Genomic DNA, 20,982 nt, shown 5'->3' with positions numbered 1-20,982 from the left:
ATCGGTCAACTCTTTTAAGAGCATTTTCTTCTTCCCAAAGGTATGGGCGTTTTAAAGAATATTTATTTCTGAAATAAAACTGCTAACTTGTCTCTTTCCTATTTCAAAGTGGCATTTCTTCATCCCGAACAGCTTCTGATACTCAAAACATTACACTGATGGCTATTTAACAAACCATTCCTATTATACAGAAAAGGTAAAGAAGAAGCTCTGCCATCAACATGGAAGAGAGGGGAAGAATATATAGGATGCCATACATTAAAGCTGATCTATGAAGATCAGTATAAATCACTAAGTCTGTCCAGTATAACAGTCATGAAAGAAAATTCTGCAACATAATATGGAATACTTTTTAGCATCGTCTCCCTTACTTCCGTGCATGAGAGCCCTTGCTGTTTTCTAACCAGATGACCAATCTTAAAACATACTTTAGATCAGACGGGCATAATTAAACTCACTTTGAGAATAATTAAAAAAGTCAACTGCTTGCCAAGCATTTAGAAGAACAGACGGATTTATTTATTATTTATTTAATCTGCGCTTCACATGTGTGTGTGTGCAGCTGTTAAGAAGACACTTTTTCCAAAAGGCCAGTGACACCGATCCTGTTTGCATTTATGGACCACTCTCTTTCACAGATATAAGCCATTCACACATTCACTGTTTGTTTGTTTCCTTTTGCTCCATGTGCAAAAATCAACAAAGAATGAGCAGCGGCAGCAGCAAACAACAGAAATAGGATCTGGGAAGAGTTACCTGCCCTGGGAAGAGAAATGGGAGAAGAAAGCTAGAAGATGATGAGGGTAAAGAAGAGGCTTTTGGAGAGAAAGAAATAAAAAAAAGGGGAAAGCCTGTTTGATATTACACCAAGGCAAAACAGCCTCTATCAAGCAATAGCTAAACTCCTAACCCTTCAGAGGCTTTAGAACAGCCATAAAATTCACATTTATCTGCATCTCCACTATTCACTTGTTTTCTTCTATTCTTCTGAGCAACAACTTAAATTCACAATTACAATGAGTCTTCCTATTAGGTAATATGCGATATAATTATCTACATTCAGTTTAATTGGCACTCATCTAATTTTAAATTAGTTTAATGAGATTTGGCAAATGGCTTGGTTATTCAATAATAGGTGTTTTAATTTTTAATCCTCCAAATAAAGTGTACTACATTACAAATATATCTTTGAAATGATTCACAGAAACAATGTTATGTCCTCTGCTCACCTCTAAATAAGAGATTTTTTCTCCTCTAGCCTCCCATTCCAGAAAATATAAAATAGCACATAATAACTATTTTGACACGCACAATATTCAATTAAGAGGGAAAGCATATCAAGTATTTCAGCTAGATTTAAGAGATCCTAACGCTAGTAAAATTTCAACTCACGATTTGTCTAGATGAACTGAGATTTGATTCTGACTCTAATCTAATTATAGTTTATGGCTTTGTTTTCAGCAGATAAACTCTCATCTGAATTATTTTTTTTTAAAAAAATCCTAGTTTGTGTTAACTTTGAAATATCATTACATTTAAATCCATAATACTCTCTTAACGCTGATAGAATTTTGTTTTTGTTTTTTTTTGCTTTTCCAGATTCACATTCTTTCGGTGGCTGCATGATTCTTTGTCTGCGTAGATTGGGAGTCTTCAAACTTGGTCCTTTTATGACTTGTGGACTTCAACTCCCAGAATTCCTCAGCCAGGCACGCCCACAAGTCATAAAAGAGCCAAGTTTGAAGACCCCTGGCCTAGATTCATATTCTTTTGGTGGCTACATGATTCTTTATTTGTCTGCCTTTTCTCTAATAATTTACCTCTGCTGCCTAATAATATATTTAGGTGTTTAAAAATTGAGACTGAAGTTACTTCTTTCCTGTGTCACTTGAAGATGAAGACCTTACTCACTTATTCAATTTTTTTTTCTTTTAACGACTCTGCAATACCTTGCTTTGGGCTGGAGGCAGGGCAACTGATTGGAGCTGAGCGTTTGCTGGCCAGATGCCCTTCCTGACGCCTACGTGGGGCTCACAACAGATATTTTCTCTTTGCGCCCAGAGAGAGAAATATCTGCCACTATCTAGGATCGAACTCACAGCCTCCTGACTGTGAGGTGAGAGCTCCACCTCTAGGCCACCACGCCACTCTCTTACTCACTTATTCAAATATATAGCCTGAAAATGTCAGCTGATATCAAATAAATTATACCAGAAATGTGGGAGAAAAGTCCACTGGGGATCATTTCTCCCAATTATCTGCATCTGTCCCCAAAAGCATATTCCCAAGAGATCTCTCTTTATGCACAGCTTCTTTCCTCCACCACTCCTTTTCTGCTGTAACAAAAATACTGCTTTCATTTGCTATCAAACAAAGTTCCTCATGAATCAAAAAATATCTTTATTGATGAACAAGTGCTGGTTATGGAGAAAGAATCTTCAGAAGCCGGGAGCCCATAACCAAGTATAGTGTCAGAACCCATTTCTATTTCATTTCTATCTATCTCCTCTGATCTAAAAACAAATCTCACTTTTCCCTGGGTTCTGCCATACTCCCAAGAGGGAGGGGGATATGCCTGCGGGGTTATTGCTTTCTCTATTTGCTACAATGTAACCTTTTGCTTTGTTTATTGCCTGTGTCCACTGCCCGCTACAATGTAACAATTTGCTTCCTGCACTGTATCTCTCTCTGAACTTTCTTCTCCCTAACCTGTCAGCTAGGAAAAGGGGGGAGGGAAGAAATACAACCTCCAGAGCCTGGCTTATTTCTCTGGTCTCAAAAGGAGGTGCGCTACGACCAGAGCTGGACCGATGCTATCTCCCCTTTCCCACGATGGACTTAATACCTGGGGATTGGCCGCTCTGAACCATCCGGATGAACTGTGGGGTGGGGTTTGCTTGGGGACACTTTAAAATATTGATCTGTAAAGGAATCCCTCAGATCCTGTCTATTATGCCTGCTATCAACTACTTTTAATAAAAGTTCCTGTTGGAGGAAATCGTCTCCAATAGTTCTGCTTTCTTAAGATGTGGGATTGAAGTGGGTCCTTACATATAGCTTTTATGGACAAGATTTGTATAAAATATACTGGGTGTTAATCTGCAAAACAGAAATTGTCTAGGAAACCGAAATGAGTAAGCACTGATATCTTTTTTTGGGCGGGGGGAGAATTCTAGGGAACAACTGGAAACAGATTTTTTCCTGTTTTGCTGAAGATGAAAACGGTGTTAGGCAAATTTCTGCCAAAGCCGGTGTGGGTTAAGTATTAACTCTTCGCTTTTGACTATGCAAATAAATTTATGGCAATCCACGGAGGGAAGAGTTTGAGTTATGTTCCTGTCAGGAAAAGACGAGGTCAGGACTATCCTGTTCACGTTTAGGAAAAGAAGACGCCTGTTTTAACATGTACCTCTAAATGGCCAAAAATGATTTGAGTCCCCTGTCACATTCTGCAGCTGGATAATGTTAAGTACAGTGATACCTTGGTACTCGTTGTTAATTGCTTCCAGGAGGCGTGATGGGTACCAAAAATGATGAGTACCAAACAAATTTTTCCCATAAGGGAATAATATAATGAGCCACAAGGCAGTTGACAACAGTATGTTCTAGCTGGCTTGACAGCCACGGATAGAAAGACACTACAGAGGGTGCTGAGCATAGCACAAAACATCATGGGCTGTTCCCTGACACCACTAGACGACATCGCTAGGGCCCGCTGCCTTAGAAGAGTGAGGAAAATCCTCAGGGACGACTCACACTCTAGTCAGCACCCGATGGTAGGAGATATAGAAGCATAGCCAGCCGCACCAACAGGCTGAAGAACAGTTTCTACCCATGGGCTGTCAGACTCTTGAATGGGAAATAACTCCTATGATAGACTTGCGGGGCCGGCGCATTGTGCAATACGTTCACATGGTGTAATAAGATGGTGGGTTTGTTGTCATTGTCAGTTGTGGTGGGGGGGTGCACGAAGGGAGGCTCAGCCAATCTCATTGTACACATGTTGCACTTTGACAATAAAGGTTGATTTGATTTGAGTGTTGAATGCCAAACAAACAATGAGTACCGGGGCAAAATTTTCACATCAAAATGCATTGAGTATTAAATTTTATGAGTTTCAAAGCAGTTGAGTACCAAGGTACCACTGTAAGTAGTATTGAGTCTAGGCTAATTCAGAAATGTCAGCAAAATGTTCAGGGTCTATTGCAGAAAAGTGAGGGCAGGATCAAGCCAATACTGAGCAAAGAAGATGTGAAAACTAACCTGTTTGCTCGACAAACCATGACTGAAATAAAGTAGAGCTTACTGTTACACACTAACAAGAGCTGTCAGCTCGGAATGTGGTATAAAAATAAACACATTTTTTCAATATAGGTATCAAAATCTGTAAATGTTCTGATATTGATATATGCATATTAATGCTGTGTACTGACATTTATATCAGTGTGGATACATGGTTTATAAGTACATTAGTATTTTTCAATACTAATATAGTAGGCATGCAGTTTCTGAAAGCTTTACTTGTAGAATGGAAAAGGTAATAGTTTTAAACATAAATCAAAGTAACCTTGTCGAGTTAAGTCCATGCAGAACAGCAGCTTGAAGTGAAAAAGCCACCACAATATGATAGTGCTTTGTAAAAGAAAATCCAATGAAAACATGGAAAGGTAACTCACAAACACCGAAAAGCAGGTAATAGCAAGATTTCTATATATCAAACTTAAGAATACATTAGGGGCAAACCACATACAATGTTAAGCACGTACTGTTCAATATCATCAAATACATCTTTGTTTAGTTGCAAATAGCTTCGGCAATTGGGATGACAGATGGAAATGTGTTCTTCCGAATTAAAACTCTCAGCTCATATAAAACTCAAGAAAATACGTTAGCAATAGGGTAGGCAACCTTGGCTCTTTTATGACTCGTGGACTTCAACTCCCAGAATTCCTGAGCCAGCATGGCTCAGCTTGGAAACCTCTCCCTTTTCCCTCAGCATGGCTGGCTCAGGAATTCTGGGAGTTGAAGTCCACGAGTCATAAAAGAGCCAAGGTTGCCTACCCCTGAACTAGGCAAGATATTAATCTCACTACAAGTGCTACGATTCTGAATGAACTACCCAGTCACTATTACTTAACAGTTAAGCAACAATATATGCCATGTTAAGCTTCATGTTTACTATCAAGTGTAATTTAATCCTTAGCTTCCAAAGGTCATGCCTGGTAAGTTTCCATGTTCCTTCCAAATTTGAAAACCTCGGTTCTACAATACATACAGTATATATTTTGTATCCGTATATTAGAGGTGTGTCTGGATTCACCTGCCCCTCTAGACACATGTCCTAACATACAAGGCAATTAATAATATTGCCTGAAAAGTCAAAGGTCTGTTTTTACAAATACATCCTCTACATATGTTCCCATAGCCCGAGGGACACTCTTTAGCATAATCGATGCAAAGCAAATCAACATGCTCAAACAATGGCTACATCATTAATTACATTATTGTGTTCAGCATATTGTGCTACTTTGCGGGCATGTAGATGGTACATGTAAGCATAAAAGCACTGAAGGTTAACAAAAAGTGAGTAAACCCCGCCCCAAACATCTGCACACCTCTGCAGACATCTGTGCTCTGAGCATGGAAACCATGAATATGTTCAGTTTGATTTTGGTGATCAGGGACACCAGTAAGACAAGAATTTCTAACTGCAGAAAAATGCATTTGGACAAACAATCTAGTGCAGTTCTTAGAGCTCAGTGCATAAAGATCTGCAGAGATGACAAAAATATTTGTGAAATCAGCAACATTAAATGCTTTATTCTGCCTTTATTCGGGTAAACATTTCAGGAAACCAGTCTAAAGTATGAAATGAGAACCGCTGTACTTTTATCTGTTTAAGAGAAGCCACACAGAGCACAATGCACTGTCTTTATCTTATTCCCCCAAAACAGTATTGAGGCATTAACTGCAAAAATAAAATTGCTTTTCAATATTTTTTGTATTATATTGAAGATATATATATGTAGGGCTATAGGTCTACACCAGGGATCTTCAAACTTGGCCCTTTTACGACTTGTGGACTTCAACTCCCAGAATCCCTCAGCCAGCATGCCTGGCTGACGAATTCTGGGAATTGAAGTCCACAAGTCATAAAAGGGCCAGGTTTGAAGGCCCCTGGTTTATACATATGTTGTACATAGTATGTTTAGGTGTGTGTCGTGTATGTGTTCACTTTTGAGAGCGGGCAACTAAATTTCATTTTTGATGTGTGTCATCATGCCCACAGTAAAAAATGACAATAGAGGTTATCTTATCTTATCTCACAGCTGCAAATTGCACGAAAACCTGTAGCACACTTTAAATCCTAGGTAGGATACGTGTGTGATATTAAATTAAATATGCACATTATATATGCTGATGATATTGAATGCTTAAAGAATTACTAAATTTAAACCTAGTTTACCTAGAAAGGTAAACCTAGAAAGAAAGGAATGTGTATCAAAGGCAAAAAAAGTAACTTGGGACAAAAAATGTGTATGTTTTCAATGGTGGGACAGAAAAAAAAATCATTCATTCAAAATACATTAGATCTGGCTAAGTTAGCATTGGTCGCATGAAACATCTCATCCCTTTACCATGAAACTGTAAACACGCAGCTACAATTTTCAGTCTTCTTTCAGAAGCTGCGTTTACAGCATCACCGTAAAGATACTTACTGGCTGAGGACTGAGGTTGAATACGAGGCATTCCTCCGTTTCGCACTTGGAAGTTTGAATCACTTCTACTGTTTTTCACAGACTCAACATGGATGTTAGATGTCCTGGACAGGTTTGGAAGACTACGCCTTAGTTTTTCTGTATTAAAGAAAGATAACAACATACCACAACATACCGTCTAATGCAGGAGACTGCATTCTTCTACCACCCATTGCAACCTGGAGTACAGAGGCCCAGAGGGAGGGGGAAAGGCTACGTACAGGCCTCCAGAGCACACATTTTAGCTGTCAAGCAATACATTATCAATTAAAGCATTAGCAAGTGAACATTTTATCCAAAATATTACATTTTATCAAAGTCTGAACCTTCCCAGAGAGCAAAAATTAACTGATATTTGTTACTTTAGGAAAAACAGTCTAGTGCAGGGGTAGGCATCCTTGGCTCTTTTATGACTTGTGGACTTCAACTCCCAGAATTCCTGAGCCAGCCATGCTGGCTCAGGAATTCTGGGAGTTGAAGTCCACGACTCATAAAAGAGCCAAGATTGCCTACCCCTGGCCTAGTGTGTTGATCCATTCTCTCAAAATGGTGAATGGATATCCAACAGATGGCAACCTATTTATCTATTTAAATTCCAGTCTCTGCATAAAGTAAGGTAGAAGTAGTTCTGAGTCAGAACTGTGATACCAAAATAAATAAGGAACAAACTAGCAATATACAACTGGACAAAAAAAAAGGTTTAGTGAGTTGGAGCTTTGCAATAATTTCCTCAAAGTCCCATAATTGCCCCAAATCTGTTCTGGCTGATTAGATATGATAGGAATCTAGAGCAGATTTTACAGAATACAGAGAAGGATTCAGACATTCACAATCTGTTTTCTGGTGGAACAGCTTTTACCAGCTGACACCATTGTACAAAACCCTATTTATTTTGAAAACCAATGCTATATACTTTTAAAAAGAAATAATGGGAAACAAGTTAGGCCGGGGTAGGCAACCTTGGCTCTTTTATGACTCGTGGACTTCAACTCCCAGAATTCCTGAGCCAACATGGCTCAGCATGGAAACCTTTCCATTTCTCCTCAGCATGGCTGGCTCAGGAACTCTGGGAGTTGAAGTCCACCAGTCATAAAAGAGCCAAGGTTGCCTACCCCTGAGTTAGGCTAACATTTTTCAAAAACCCTACAGTGATGGAGAGTAACAGATTCCATAGCTCTGAACAAATATGGCCTTGTACTCAAAATTTCTTCTCCATCATCCTAGCAGTATTGATTTGCCTGTAGAATGATCACTACAGATTTGGGGTGAAATCATCTTTATTAGCTAAAAAATATGCTTGCTAGGCATATAATGAGACTTATGAATCTTATAAGAAAAAAATTAACACTGATATCCATCATAACTGTCTAATAGTCCGATAAATTAAATATGAATTTAAATTTTTCAAAACATGGAATGCATTGTGTGGTGGACTTTATTTTGCTATGATGTAATATAGGGTTTCCCCAACCTCCAGGCCATGGTCCATTACTGGGCCTCGGCTGTGTTGCCCCTCTCACTCACTAAACCACAGTTTTGTGTGTGTGTGTGTGTGTGTGTGTGTGTGAGTGGCAGCACAGCGGCCTATTTGCAACCGGGCCGCACAAGCGCCGGGCTGGCATGCACGCAGCTCGAGTTGCACGAGCGGCAAGCCAGTGCGCATGCACACGGACGTGCAGCTCAACTTGATTTGCACGCGCATGGCTGTGTGCACTAGCCCTCTGCTCACGCAAGTTGAGGTGCATGTGCGCAACGGCCCACTGCTTGCGCAGCCCCGTTCCCCTCTCCCCTCTGCTAGGCCGCCAAGCCTCAAAGATTGGGGACCGCTGAGGTAATATATCACCAACAAATCTGCATCATCTTAATTTTTCACTCTTTAGTGATATAAATCAAATGGCGTTCTCTGTATATTATTTTCGCCTGTTATTTCTCTGCAAAGGAAACACTCTCCAATGCAACAATTGTTAAGGTATCATGATTTCAAGCAGATTTGGGAATTTTAAAAAAGATTTACGGGCCAGTTGTCTGCCTCAAATGACAACTGGCATTTTGTCTGAAAAACTGTTAGAAACTAGACTGAACCGTAAAGGGAGATATGTAACAATTTGGAATATGCACTGGAAGTAGTGCACCACTAGAAGTAGTAGACCAATGCAAAAACGAATCCTAGCTTTTGGACTTAGTAATACTAAAAATCACGTAAACTTAACTTTCTCAGCTATCGCTGCAAATCAGCATCTGAACTAAGAAACAACACAAATAATTTCTTAAATATAATGGAATCAACTATGCTGAGTTTCCTTGACAGCTTTTGCTGGAGCCCCCAGAATTTATAGTTTTAAGTAAAATTAAGCTTGAAATATATTTCACTGATCGCGACATATAATGAACTTTTATGGGTTTTTTTGAGTTAGGGAATATTTCTTGTTGTTTGTTGGTGTATCCCTTTTTAAGATCAATGCAAGAAAAGCAAAAGCAAAAGCTCAAAAGATGAAAAATAATGCAAACAGGGATAAAGATGAATAGAGCTATGCAAATAAGTTTAGCGCCTCCTGCTCCTGAACTGTGCCGAGAATCATTATTTTGGAATCTAAATCTGATATATACAAATACTGTACATACTTTCATACTGCTGCGACTGTCTAGCCCTCTATCCCATCCAGTAGTAATTACTATAGGGAATAATGGGATTACTCCCCCCCACAAATTATGACCTATCTGTGATTAGCAGTCTGTGAATTATATAAAGCAGGGATGTCAAACTGCCAGCCCGCGGGCTGGATGCGTCATGCCGAAACCGCACCCACCCCATTGCCGGCAATGGAAAAAAAGTCACGATACGTCGCGACACGTCACGTGACGTCGCAAGTTTGACACCCCTGATATAGAGACTGGAACTTAATTATAGAAATATAGAATCACTGTGAGCTTACTGCCATTTTGACTTTGTACATTGGGCAAATTGATCTAATAGCAGCTACCAGCTTTTCTTCAACTGCCTAATCCAGTGGTGGCGAACCTATGGCACGCGTGCCAGAGGTGGCACTCAGAGCCCTCTCTGTGGGCACGCGTGCTGTCCTCCCAGCCACGCCTCTCCTCGCGGCCCCCACTTCACCAGCAGCCCCCCCAGAGGAGAGTCGCCCCCAAGCGCAGCCCACGCGGAGCAGCGCAGCCAAGAACATGGTAGCCGGGCAGCAGGGACAAGACTCCGCCCTTGTGCCCCGTCGCACGCAGTTGATTCTGCGGGGCGCAAGCAGTGGGCGTGGCTGCCATGGTGCTGCTGGGCCACCTGGGCGATCTGTGGAGGTGGTGGTTGGCCCTGTGGGCAGGCAAGACAGGGGGCAGGGAGTGGGGTGGGGGTGAGGTGGGGCGGGGCCTGTTTTTGGACGCTCGGTCTCTAAAAGGATCGCCATCACTGGCATAATCAGTACAGAGGAAAATAGATGGGGCCCGTCTCTTACAAATAAAGACTGCCCCCTCCCCTATCCATTACTGAGCATGTTTGAGAATTCCTCAATTTAGCTAAAAGATGCAGTAACGCTGTGTATTTTTAATTTGTTAATAGGCAGGTTACTCAGATTAATTTTCCTGATCCTTTTAAAGAATTTTGCAACCTACTTCTAACGGAAACTCTCCTTTTCTTTCAACCAGCTGCTCACTCACGGCGCAAGGATGTGCATTGCATGCAGGGAAACATGAGGTACGCCAACATAATTTAAAAGAAAGGATAGTTTAGGTTTTCAGCCACAGTATTACTTTTGCAGCAGCAAGACTATCAAGAACCATAAAATACTGCATACGCAAGTGGTGCTGATCGCATGCTTTGCGGAACATGTGTGCCATCACCTGCCATTCCAACTAAGTGCCATCATTGCTGTTACTCACCTTTCCAAGCCCCTATCTAGCTTATGGTTTCCGTTTCCACCCACCCTGTATAGTTTTTCCATCGAGATTAAATCCTATTTAAGAGTTAGTGGCAGAGAGCATAGGAGAAACACAGAGTGCAGCGCCAAGGGATGAGCATTTTCCACACCACTTGTAGGTATGTGAAAAGGGTAGGTGCAAGTCACCAAAGAGTAAGTGTACAAGATATCGCCCTCCATATTTCAGACAAACAGGCATACCCACTTCCTCTGGGATCTATAAATTATTTTCTGTTGGACTTTAGAAGAATTTTTCACTACATTTTTTTAAATTGTCCCATTTTAGGTACAAGTCATGCATTGCTTCACTTGATTTACATTTATCATCTATAAATGATATGATCTGCTTAGAAAAATATATGTTCCAGACTTTCTGTGTTGCTCTTTTTTGAACAGTTTCCTGTTAACTGAGGGAGCAGGAATTTATAGTATTAGAATAAGTGAGTTCAAATTGATCATAGAGCTCAAGGTTCGTAATCTGCCAGTCAAAGAATTACGTTTTCAAAATGCAAATAACTGTTTGGTTGATAAGGATGGTAGAATTCTTCCTCAGGTCTTAAGTCTAGCTGGTAACTAACTTTCAGCTTGCCAACAAAACAATTAGCTGGAATTTCACTTGTTGCAGAGGATATACAGAACTGAAAGAAAGCTTTAAAGCAAGCAATGAAAGGGAGCAAACAGGAAGATGAAAAATTTGAATGCAATCGTTTTTAAACAGTGCTATATGAGGTACAGTCTGATCGGTCCCCTTTCACAAAGTAGAGTTAGCAATGCAACATGCCTTAAGAGATCTACAGTAACAGAACTGGGGAGCGGCAGGAACATCCAACAACAACAGTAAAATAACCGCGTTGAGTCTTTCTGTTTGTGGTCTCTTAGCAAAAAATTTGTTTACTACACGTGCTTTTACATATCTCATTGAATTCCATTAAAAAGATACTAACTTTTAAAGGAAAATGATAATAGAAGCAACATCCTAGTTATTTTTCTTCTGTACTGTAATGAGATTATTAGGAAATATATATAGCTCACTCTTAACAGTATTTTTCTACTTTGAACTTTGAAAAAAAACAAACCTAGTTTCTGGAGACAGTATTTTTTCCTTCCGGTACAATATGTATATGATAGATCTTAGAAACAGTGTCTTTGACTATCATGCCAAATACACGGCACATTTTTTAAAAATGTTATTTCAATGATTTACAGCAGAGGTCCCCAACCTTTTGGGCACCAGGGACCGGTTCCGTGGAGAGAGGTTTTTCCACGGACCAGAGGGGGCGTGGTTTTTTGTGCTGCCTGCATCCCTCGGATGGGACTTTGCTTGTTTGCGCAGACCGGTTGCTGGCATGCCGCAGCCCGGTACCGATCCACGGACCGGGGGTTGGGACCCCCCGATTTACAGGGCTGCTGATTTCGCAACCAGCGTTTCAAATGCTGCCATACCACTGGGGACACACCACGACCGCTATTGGAACGTTCCGTACCTAAAACTGAAGACAAGAGTCTTTTACCTTCATTTTTTACAGAGGTGGTTTGTAAATCAGGCGGATGTCCTTGAAGTGAAAGGCGAGGCTGCTGCAGGCGGCTAAGCATGGGCTGAGGTGACACTCTGCTGTACTCAATTCCTCTAGCAGGGGATCGCGACCGGGGAGAATTCCTTGGGGACTGTTTTGGTGAAGGTCGGGGTGAATTGCGGGGTGATGGAGAGAACCTATTCATAGGTGGGTGAGCTGCATGGTGGCAGCTGTCTTCTTCGTCTTCTAAGCTCTGGGCGTCAAGTTCCTGGTCGCTAAACGTTCCACGCCGCACAGAGCTACACGAAGAACCAGAACTACGCCGAGAAGTAGTTGCTGCATATTCTTGCCGAAGACCTAACGAACAGAAAGAACATGGCCTGAAGTACAATCCCCTTTTTAGATTAGTACAGACAAGGAACATTTGGATTTATAAAAATGTTATAAAACAATTCCTATGCTGACCTTTGACTGTGCTATATCTTTCAACGTGGGCTATTTTCAAGGCAGAAACACCACTGGATACTGTAGCCCAACGTTTCCAGTAAAGGCACTGTCAACTCCACAAATGAGCATGGCTGAAGCCATTTTTCCTACTCATTTTTGGTTGACACACAGAACGGAGAGATGGGGAGTGGTTGCCAGGTGCTTCGCTTGTCAAAATAATCTTTTGTCCCGTGGGAACCAAGGTCATTGGCTGCTCCCGAGACTGCAGGCTGGGCGTTGCGTTAAAAAGCCCGCCGAGAAGATGTATCGGGGAACGTAGTCGCTTGCCTAGCTTTAAGGGTGAGAATTTTTTTTAACTTTGTAATTGGGGAATTGTTACAATATGTCTCCAGACTTGGTTTCACTTTTGACATGCCGATACTTTGTAACTAATAAACAAGTTCTTTGAGGAATTTGCAAGCCTCGGAGTTTTGCTTTATTCGTCTCTGTCTGTCGAAACCATGACAGGCAATACCTTAGCTGTCATGGCTGAAGGCATTGGTAAGGAAATATCTCTGAAGCAATGGCCAAATGAAGCATGGATTATCTAGAACAGTGGTGGCAAATCTATGGCACATGTGCCAGAGACGGCACTCGGAGCCCTCTCTGTGGGCACGCGCACCGTGCCCCAGCCCCGCCTCCCCCGCCTCACCCGCAGCCCCCCAAGATGAGAGTCGCCCTGAGCACGGCCCACGTGGAGCAGCACAGCCAAGAACATGGCAGCTGGGAAGTGGGGACAAGACTCCGGCCTCATGCCCTGTTGTGCGCAGTTGATTTTGTGGGGCGCAGGCAGAGGGTGTGGCTGCCATGGCGCTGCTGGGGTGCCTGGGCAATCTGTAGCAGGCTGTGGAGGCGGTGGGTGGCCCTGCGGGCAGGCGGGGCCCGGGGCGGGATGGGGGCGAGGTGGGGGTGGAGCGGGCGGGGCGTTTTTGGGCACTGGGTCTCTAAAAGGTTCGCCATCACTGATCTAGAATGAACCAAAGTTAAGTTATGCACCAGCTATTTTAGATCTGGATATCACCTTAGCATCCAGGATTTAGACTAGATTTGAAAGCAATGGTCTAGCAATGTGGATTTGACATCAGTTCCAAATTTAGCATTTTAACCAATACTACATTTTTCGTATCAATATTTAACCACACTTTATTAGGCCGGCTCTTAATAAACTCAGAAATCAAATGTTTCGCAGCTTCCACAGCAGCAGATGGACAGACAAAGCGGGGCATTATTCAGATCTTAATGACACGCAACCCCAAATGGCTACAATCTGCCTCCATGTTATTCAGCCAGAAAACAACACACTAGCTTGATTGTTGTGCTTACAACATCTCAATCCAGAATCGTCTTGGCAGTATTAACTGTATGCTACTGTATACTGAAAGATTAATTCTGTGGAGAAGTTGTATGATGGGATCTCTGAGCTAAACAGAAATGTAATAAACAGACACAAACAAAAGCTGGGAAATATCTATTGACAAAATGTAAACAGGATAGAACAGAGTTCTTTATTGGCCAAGCGTGATCGGACGCACAAGGAATTTGTCTCCGGTCCATAAATTCAAAATGTACATATAAACAGCAAGTAATAGGTGGTAGATCATAAATCATCATTACAATCATTAATCATAAGTTACAAACAACAATTGATAAAGCATAAGAAACCAATAGGAGAAGATAGTAGGAAAGATGAGGAGATGAGACAGTGCTGTGGGAATTAAGGGTTCAGAAGAATGATGACACGGGGGAAAAAACTATCTTTATGTCTAGCTGTTTGGGCATGCAATGCTCTATAGCGGCGTTCTGAGGGGAAAAGCTGAAATAGATCAGGGGTCCTCAAACTTGGCCACTTGAAGACTTGTGGACTTCAACTCCCAGAATTCCCCAGCCAGCATGGCTGGCTGGGGAATTCTGGGAGTTGAAGTCCACAAGTCATAAAAGGGCCAAGTTTGAAGACCCCTGCTGAGCAGTAATGATTATAATTAATATGGCCAATTTCAAGTGGCCAAATCTGAGGACCCCTGAAATAGATTGTGTCCAGGATGTGAGGGGTCTGTAGATATTTTCTCAGCCCTCTTTCTGGCTCGTGCAGTATACAGATCCTAACTTGAACATGTCACATTTTACTTTTTTTTCTATGGGTGTGGCAGAGGGGACATTTTCCTGACATCTTGCAGGATTGGTCCAATTGCTATCCCTCTTTGCTTTGGCTTTGGTTTAGGTTGGATGACACCGTAATTACAAGTAATTGATATTATAACTGGTATATTTTTCTCCAGCCAATCTACAGCTTTACATTTTATCCAGCAAACATAATGAAGACTTAAGGTTTTTTTTTTTAGCGAAGTTCACATGAAGAAAAAAAAAATAGTGGAAATATTCTCACAAGTCTCTTGTTTTATTCTGGATAAGTTACTCAGTGCAGCAAACACAAAGTCACAACCTTTTATAAAACTAGCTTCAATTAGGTTGCCTCGATGGCAATCACTGAGGGAAAATTGTTCTGTAAATCCGAATTGAAATCTTGCCTGGTAATGCTGTCCCCAATGCAGCTCTCTAAGAGGACCGTAACCAAGGAACATACATATTACGGTATTAACTCTGATTAATTCCCAGTCTGCTACAGAAAGATAATAATGCAACAGTAGCTCATATATAGACTTTTCCATCCTTCTTGGCAAATGTGCTGGGAGATGAAGGTGGTGCTTTAAGAACTGTCTATTCAAACCCAGATCATGTCTTCAGCTACAACCAGCATGTCATCTGAGTTTCCAACAATCTTTTGGGTGATTAGAAGCCAGGAAATTTGTCAAATTTCCAAAATGTTCCCACTTCGCTATCAGCTTATTACCACAGTACTATAGCAATTATTTAAAGTTGTATCTAGAAAGAATTGCTATGTGGAAACATAAATGGATGGATCATTTCTCTATTTTTACTTTCACCTCTTAGTTTTTCCTATTGTTTTCCATTTCTCTTGGCCTATATGCTTCCCAAACCCCTTTGTTTCCTAACATGGCCTTGAAGTTTATCGACAAAAGCAAATGTGCTAAATGTGACAGGGGAAAAAAATCACATTTTTACTTTTATGATATGAAAACTACTTACTTTCTTCTTGCATCCGAGCTAAAATTTGCACATCAGTTAAGTCGTTTAGTTTGTAATTCGATCCTATTGAGTCTTCATCCATTTCTGAAGCACTCAATTCACTGTCTATAGAGGATTGTGGGCTGAGTGGAGGATTTCGATCTGAACTTTTGAAATGACCTGTAAGAAAAGAAAAACAAACTAATAAACAAAGACATCCCTATCATCCCTATAAATCAGCATGATTTATAGAACAGGGGTTCTATAAATACCTAAGGGGTATTTTTAGTTGGGTTTTAAAACAATTTTAAAATAACAAAGGCCAAATTAATATTTCCTTTTAATTACGTTTTAATGGTAGTATTTTTGTACTTTTGTATTTGTTTTTATTAGGCTGTTAGCCGCCCTGAGTCCGCAAGGAGAAGGGCAGGGTAAAAATATAATAAATAAATAAATAAATAAACACTGAGGGCAGAAAGAAAAAACTTCTAAGAATTCAAATATGTTGAGAAATAAACTCATTTTTCTTCAAGTTAGGTTCCAATCAATCTACGATGTGCAGGATTTGGGTGAACTTCTAAAGGAACAGTGCTAACTGGGGCAAATATTGAAACTCTTAAAAGTGCTTTAAAGGAAAGTTGAAACAAGTCTTTATTGTTTAGACTTCTGCAACTCTTCATTTACCACTTTCATAATAACTGTATGTTAATTTTAATTTTTTGCTATTAAGGAAAAATAATTCTGGCACTTAAAATAGTACCTCCACTACAAAAGATGAATTTATAAATGCCAAATAGAATCAATATAAAAAATAACGTTAACACATTTGTAAATATAGTAGTCTACCTTGACCAGGATTTGGGCATATTCAGGAAGGAAGGAAGGAAGGAAGGAAGGAAGGAAGGAAGGAAGGAAGGAAGGAAGGAAGGAAGGAAGGAAGGAAGGAAGGAAGGAAATGTACAGCAATATAAGCAATATAAGGATTACAGCTCAAAATTATTCAGACATCATTAAAAATTGCTAATATAGTGCTTTATCTGCATAAGCTGTATAAGCAGAGATAGATCCAAACATCTGAAATAAAAGAAGTCATTAAGAGCTAATACGTTTTTCTTGGTTATCACTTGCAACTTAGATATGAGACTCTTACCTGAGTTGTTAGGATATATAAGCTGTTTTACTAAAGGACCTTTCACTGGTGTAGGGGAAGGAGAACTGAAGCCAGTGCTGTAGGGACTGCCAGCACTTTGGCTATAGGAGTTTGTGTAATTGACAGTGTTGAATGGATTACTATATAGGCTGTGTCTCTTGAGAGCTGTATGAAAAAAAAGAAAAGAAAATTCATATACTGTTTCACAGCACTTAAAATTGCATTTCTGATTTTTATTTCTTATACCAGACATGTCAAATTCCCCACGTGACGTCGCGCGACGTATCGGAGCTTTTTTCCCATTGCTGGCAATGGGGTAGGCGCAGTTTCCTGGTGACACATCCGGCCCGCGGGCCGGCAGTTTGACACCCCTGTCTTATACTATGTTATGAGGTACAGAATGTGGGTACCAAGTTGAGTAAATAATTTTCAACTTTTAATTACTATTTTCCCATGGTAAATACTACAGTCAAATTATCTAAGTTATTGTTTTTATTACTTTATGTTTAAGTCATTTCAGTTTTGCTTATTGAAAAATTAGGTTCAATTTTAGTCCTGGTTGAATTAACAAAACAGAAGACAGGGAGCAGTGCATTTTTCAGGCCAAATTACCCATAAAAATATTGTGGGAGATTTGGCACGCCTTGTTCTCCCCTGTAATCAAGCAACATCTAAGGCAATAACATCAAGATCTTAAGGTGTGATGATCTTTTTCAACATTTTTTTTTAAAAAACTGGAAATCCATAAATCCACCAGAGCAGGGGTAGGTAACCTTGGCTCTTTTATGACTCGTGGACTTCAACTCCCAGAATTCCTGAGCCAGCATGGCTCAGCTTGGAAGCCTCTCCATTTCCCCTCAGCATTCCAACTGAGAATGCTGTTTGTTTGTTGAAATTATATAGCACTCATCTTGCTATCTAATATATGACTAATGTAGACATTTTGTTGTCATATCTTAAAGAAATAGTAACATTGGATATGGTCAAAAATAATTGTTAAATGGGAACTATCATCCAATTTAGAGATATTTTTAATGCATTTCTTCACCTTGTTAATAGCACAAACTCTCTACAGTACAATCCCATTAATTTTTGATTTTTAAATTTAATTTGGCAATCGCTAATATTCAATTTTGATAATGTAACCATCCAGGAAATTGTCATCTCATCTTCTCTACTTATTTCAGTTATTTAATGTCCCCCCCATATTTTTTTTTGCAAAAAAAAAATATTGCAGATTATTATTTTACATGCCATTTCCCCAGATACCAATTCATTTAAAATAAAATGATAACTGTACAAGACTGCCAGGCTGATGTACTTATTAGACAATAACTACAACATATCTGGACACTTGTGTCCCATGCATTTTTAATACAAAAAAGCATATAATAACCTTCCTATTAATGTGAATTGGATTTAAAACAGGCTAACTTTCACTGGAACGTAACTATTTTTTTTAAAAAAAAGTATATTAACATACACCCTGTTCAAAACAAGTTAGCATAAAAAAAAAAATTTCAGAAGCTCACCTGACATGGTTTGTTCAAGCCTATGGATCAATGACTTTTTCGCACATTCAATGTCTGGAGTTGGATAATCCAGTATTTGCCTGCACCAAACAAGTGGACTCATTGATTTTTGCACTGGGGTCACTTTTTTCTTTGGTGACATATACAACCTAGTGGAAATTAAAACACACAAACATTACATAGGGATATACTGTACAGTCAAACTAGAACTTCAGTATATTGTTCTTTTTAACAAAAAAAGATAAGACAGTTTTCTTTTAAGTGCATTTTTTTCTCAGCATGCTGGAAAATTAAGAGACTGCCCCTTCCCTGATCAAATGTGCCCATCTAACCAAGATAGTCAGAGAATAAAGACATTCTCTTCAGAAGCAAAAAGATCCAGCTTTTTTGGAATTGATTCTGGAACCCTCACGTAACTTTCCGTTTCATTATCATACTACAAAGTTTATATTTTATATTGTTTAATTATTGTTGGCTGTATGATGCACGTTGTAGTCACCTACAATCCAGCACTAAGGCAGTGTAATTGATTGATGGGCAGATTGCCTGCTCTCCAGAAAAAAATCAGATGAATATTAATTTTAGAATGCAAAATCAGATTTTATTAATTCACTATAAAGCATGGGAACTGTGAAAACAATTCCTACAACAAAACAGCCTCTTAACATATCTACCAGCCTTTTCTGTGCATAAATAAACACTCAGAAATTATATGGAATACGGTTTAGGAAATTGGAGTGGGATCATCCAAAAAATGGGCAGACTTGTTAAGTTTTAAAAAATATCTTTAAAGTCTCAGTTAATAAAAATGTCTTCCACTGGATCTTATGTTAGAAAAATAAAAGGCACAAAATCAGTCATCCCATTCCAAAGAGTCTACCGCCAAGGCAACGCTTATACATTTCAATGAGAAGAAAAAAACTCACATAGGAAAAAGAATGACAAAAACTGTATACATTGTTCATTGAAAGTGTATGCATAAACCCTGTAGAATTGCTATTCTCCATTCTGTGTTATATTTGTAACTTTTTGTCATTCTGCAATTGTAACTAGTTATGAATGAAATATCAATTCCCCCTATTTAACACCTATATCAGTGGTGGCGAACCTACGGCACAGGTGCCAGAGGTGGCACTCGGAGCCCTCTCTGTGGGCACACGTGCTGTTGCCCCAGCCTTGCCTCCCCCCATGCCCCCTCCTCACCAGCAGCCCCCCTGGAGGAGAGTCGCCCCCGAGCGTGACCCACGTGGAGCAGTGCAGCCAAGGACATGGCAGCCAGGCAGCGTAGACAAGAGACGCTGCCCTCACACCCCATCGCACACAGTTGATGCTGCGGGGCGCAGGCAGAGGGCATGGCCGCCATGGTGCTGCTGGGCTGCCTGGGCGATCTGTGGCGGGCCTTGGAGGCGGTGAGTGGCCCTGCGGGCAGGCGGGATAGGGGCGGGGCAGGGCTAGTTTTTGGGCACTCGGTCTCTAAAAGGTTCGCCATCACTGACCTATATGCACACTTTACGGGGACACGATGGCTCAGCGGTTAACAATCTGAGCTTCTCAGCTGGAAAGCTAACAGCCCAGGTTTGAGTCCCAAGCGCCACATGATGGATTGAGCTCCTGTTCCTTGCTCCACAGCTCCTTGCCCACCTAGCAAGGAGCTGTGTAAATGCAAGTAGATAAACAGGTACCACTTTGGTGGGAAGTAACAGCGTTCCGTGTTTCACTGCACGCTCTGCATTGCAGCATTATGTCATGCTGGCCATATGACTGTGGAAACATCTTCGGACAACGCTGAGCACCGTCCCCTAGAGTCGGACATGACTGGACAGGGGAAATCTTTACCTTGATGCACTTTAAATCAGGCATGTCAAACTTGCGACGTCGCGCGACATATCGGGACTTTTTCCCCATTGCCGGCAATAGGGTGGGTACGGTTTCGGCGTGACTCATCTGGCCCGCAGGCCAGCAGTTTGACATGCCTGTTTTAAGTGAGCACAGTATACATCAATACTTAAAAGTTTTTAGTGTGCTAAATAACCTTCTTGCTTGTTAATTTATCTAATCTAGGTTTGATTGACAACAATGCTATTCACAGGGGATAATGTATCACTTCTCAATAAAGCTAGTATGGGTTTTTGTGTGTGTCCATTTCTTCAGAATAATTTCCAGACTCATGCTTAATATTTCTCAGACTTTTGGATGGGTTACAGATGACAGACTAACTTTAAAGTGTCACACATTGTAATGTGGTGGTACTTTGTATGACCAACTTGCACCAGATGTGATAACAACCGAAACCGGTCTATGCACCATAAGACCAATCCATAGATTCATTTCATTTCATTTCATTTTCATTTCATTTTATTCAATTTGTATCCCGCCCTTCTCCCGAAGGACTCAGGGCGGCTCACAACATTTTTTAAAAACAAAAACAAACCCACAAACCCCACCGAATAAAACCAAATTAAAACCAATATTTTAGAGTTGTGGTAATTAAAATTTCTAAGAAACCCAATTTAAAATCCTCCCTAGGCCAGGCCC

General features: G+C 40.5%; 1 protein-coding gene across 1 annotated transcript in view; it reads right to left on the bottom strand.

The window, feature by feature from the left end:
* Positions 1-20,982, bottom strand: part of SLAIN2 (SLAIN motif family member 2) — a 34,680-nt gene that overhangs the window by 10,420 nt on the left and 3,278 nt on the right. Inside the window, exons 2-6 of the mRNA XM_029286547.1 lie at positions 18,448-18,596; positions 16,916-17,080; positions 15,787-15,945; positions 12,193-12,552; positions 6,720-6,857 (exon numbers count right to left, since the gene is read on the bottom strand). Of these exons, the coding sequence (XP_029142380.1) occupies positions 6,720-6,857; positions 12,193-12,552; positions 15,787-15,945; positions 16,916-17,080; positions 18,448-18,596 (971 nt within the window). The remainder of the gene's footprint in view (positions 1-6,719; positions 6,858-12,192; positions 12,553-15,786; positions 15,946-16,915; positions 17,081-18,447; positions 18,597-20,982) is intronic.

This window comes from Protobothrops mucrosquamatus, unplaced genomic scaffold (genome assembly GCF_001527695.2).
Source record: "Protobothrops mucrosquamatus isolate PMUCROS unplaced genomic scaffold, P.Mucros_1.0 scaffold4023, whole genome shotgun sequence".
NCBI classification, from domain to species: domain Eukaryota; kingdom Metazoa; phylum Chordata; class Lepidosauria; order Squamata; family Viperidae; genus Protobothrops; species Protobothrops mucrosquamatus.
The sequence above is the reverse complement of the archived record's forward strand: the minus strand, read 5'-3'. Positions and strand labels throughout refer to the sequence as shown.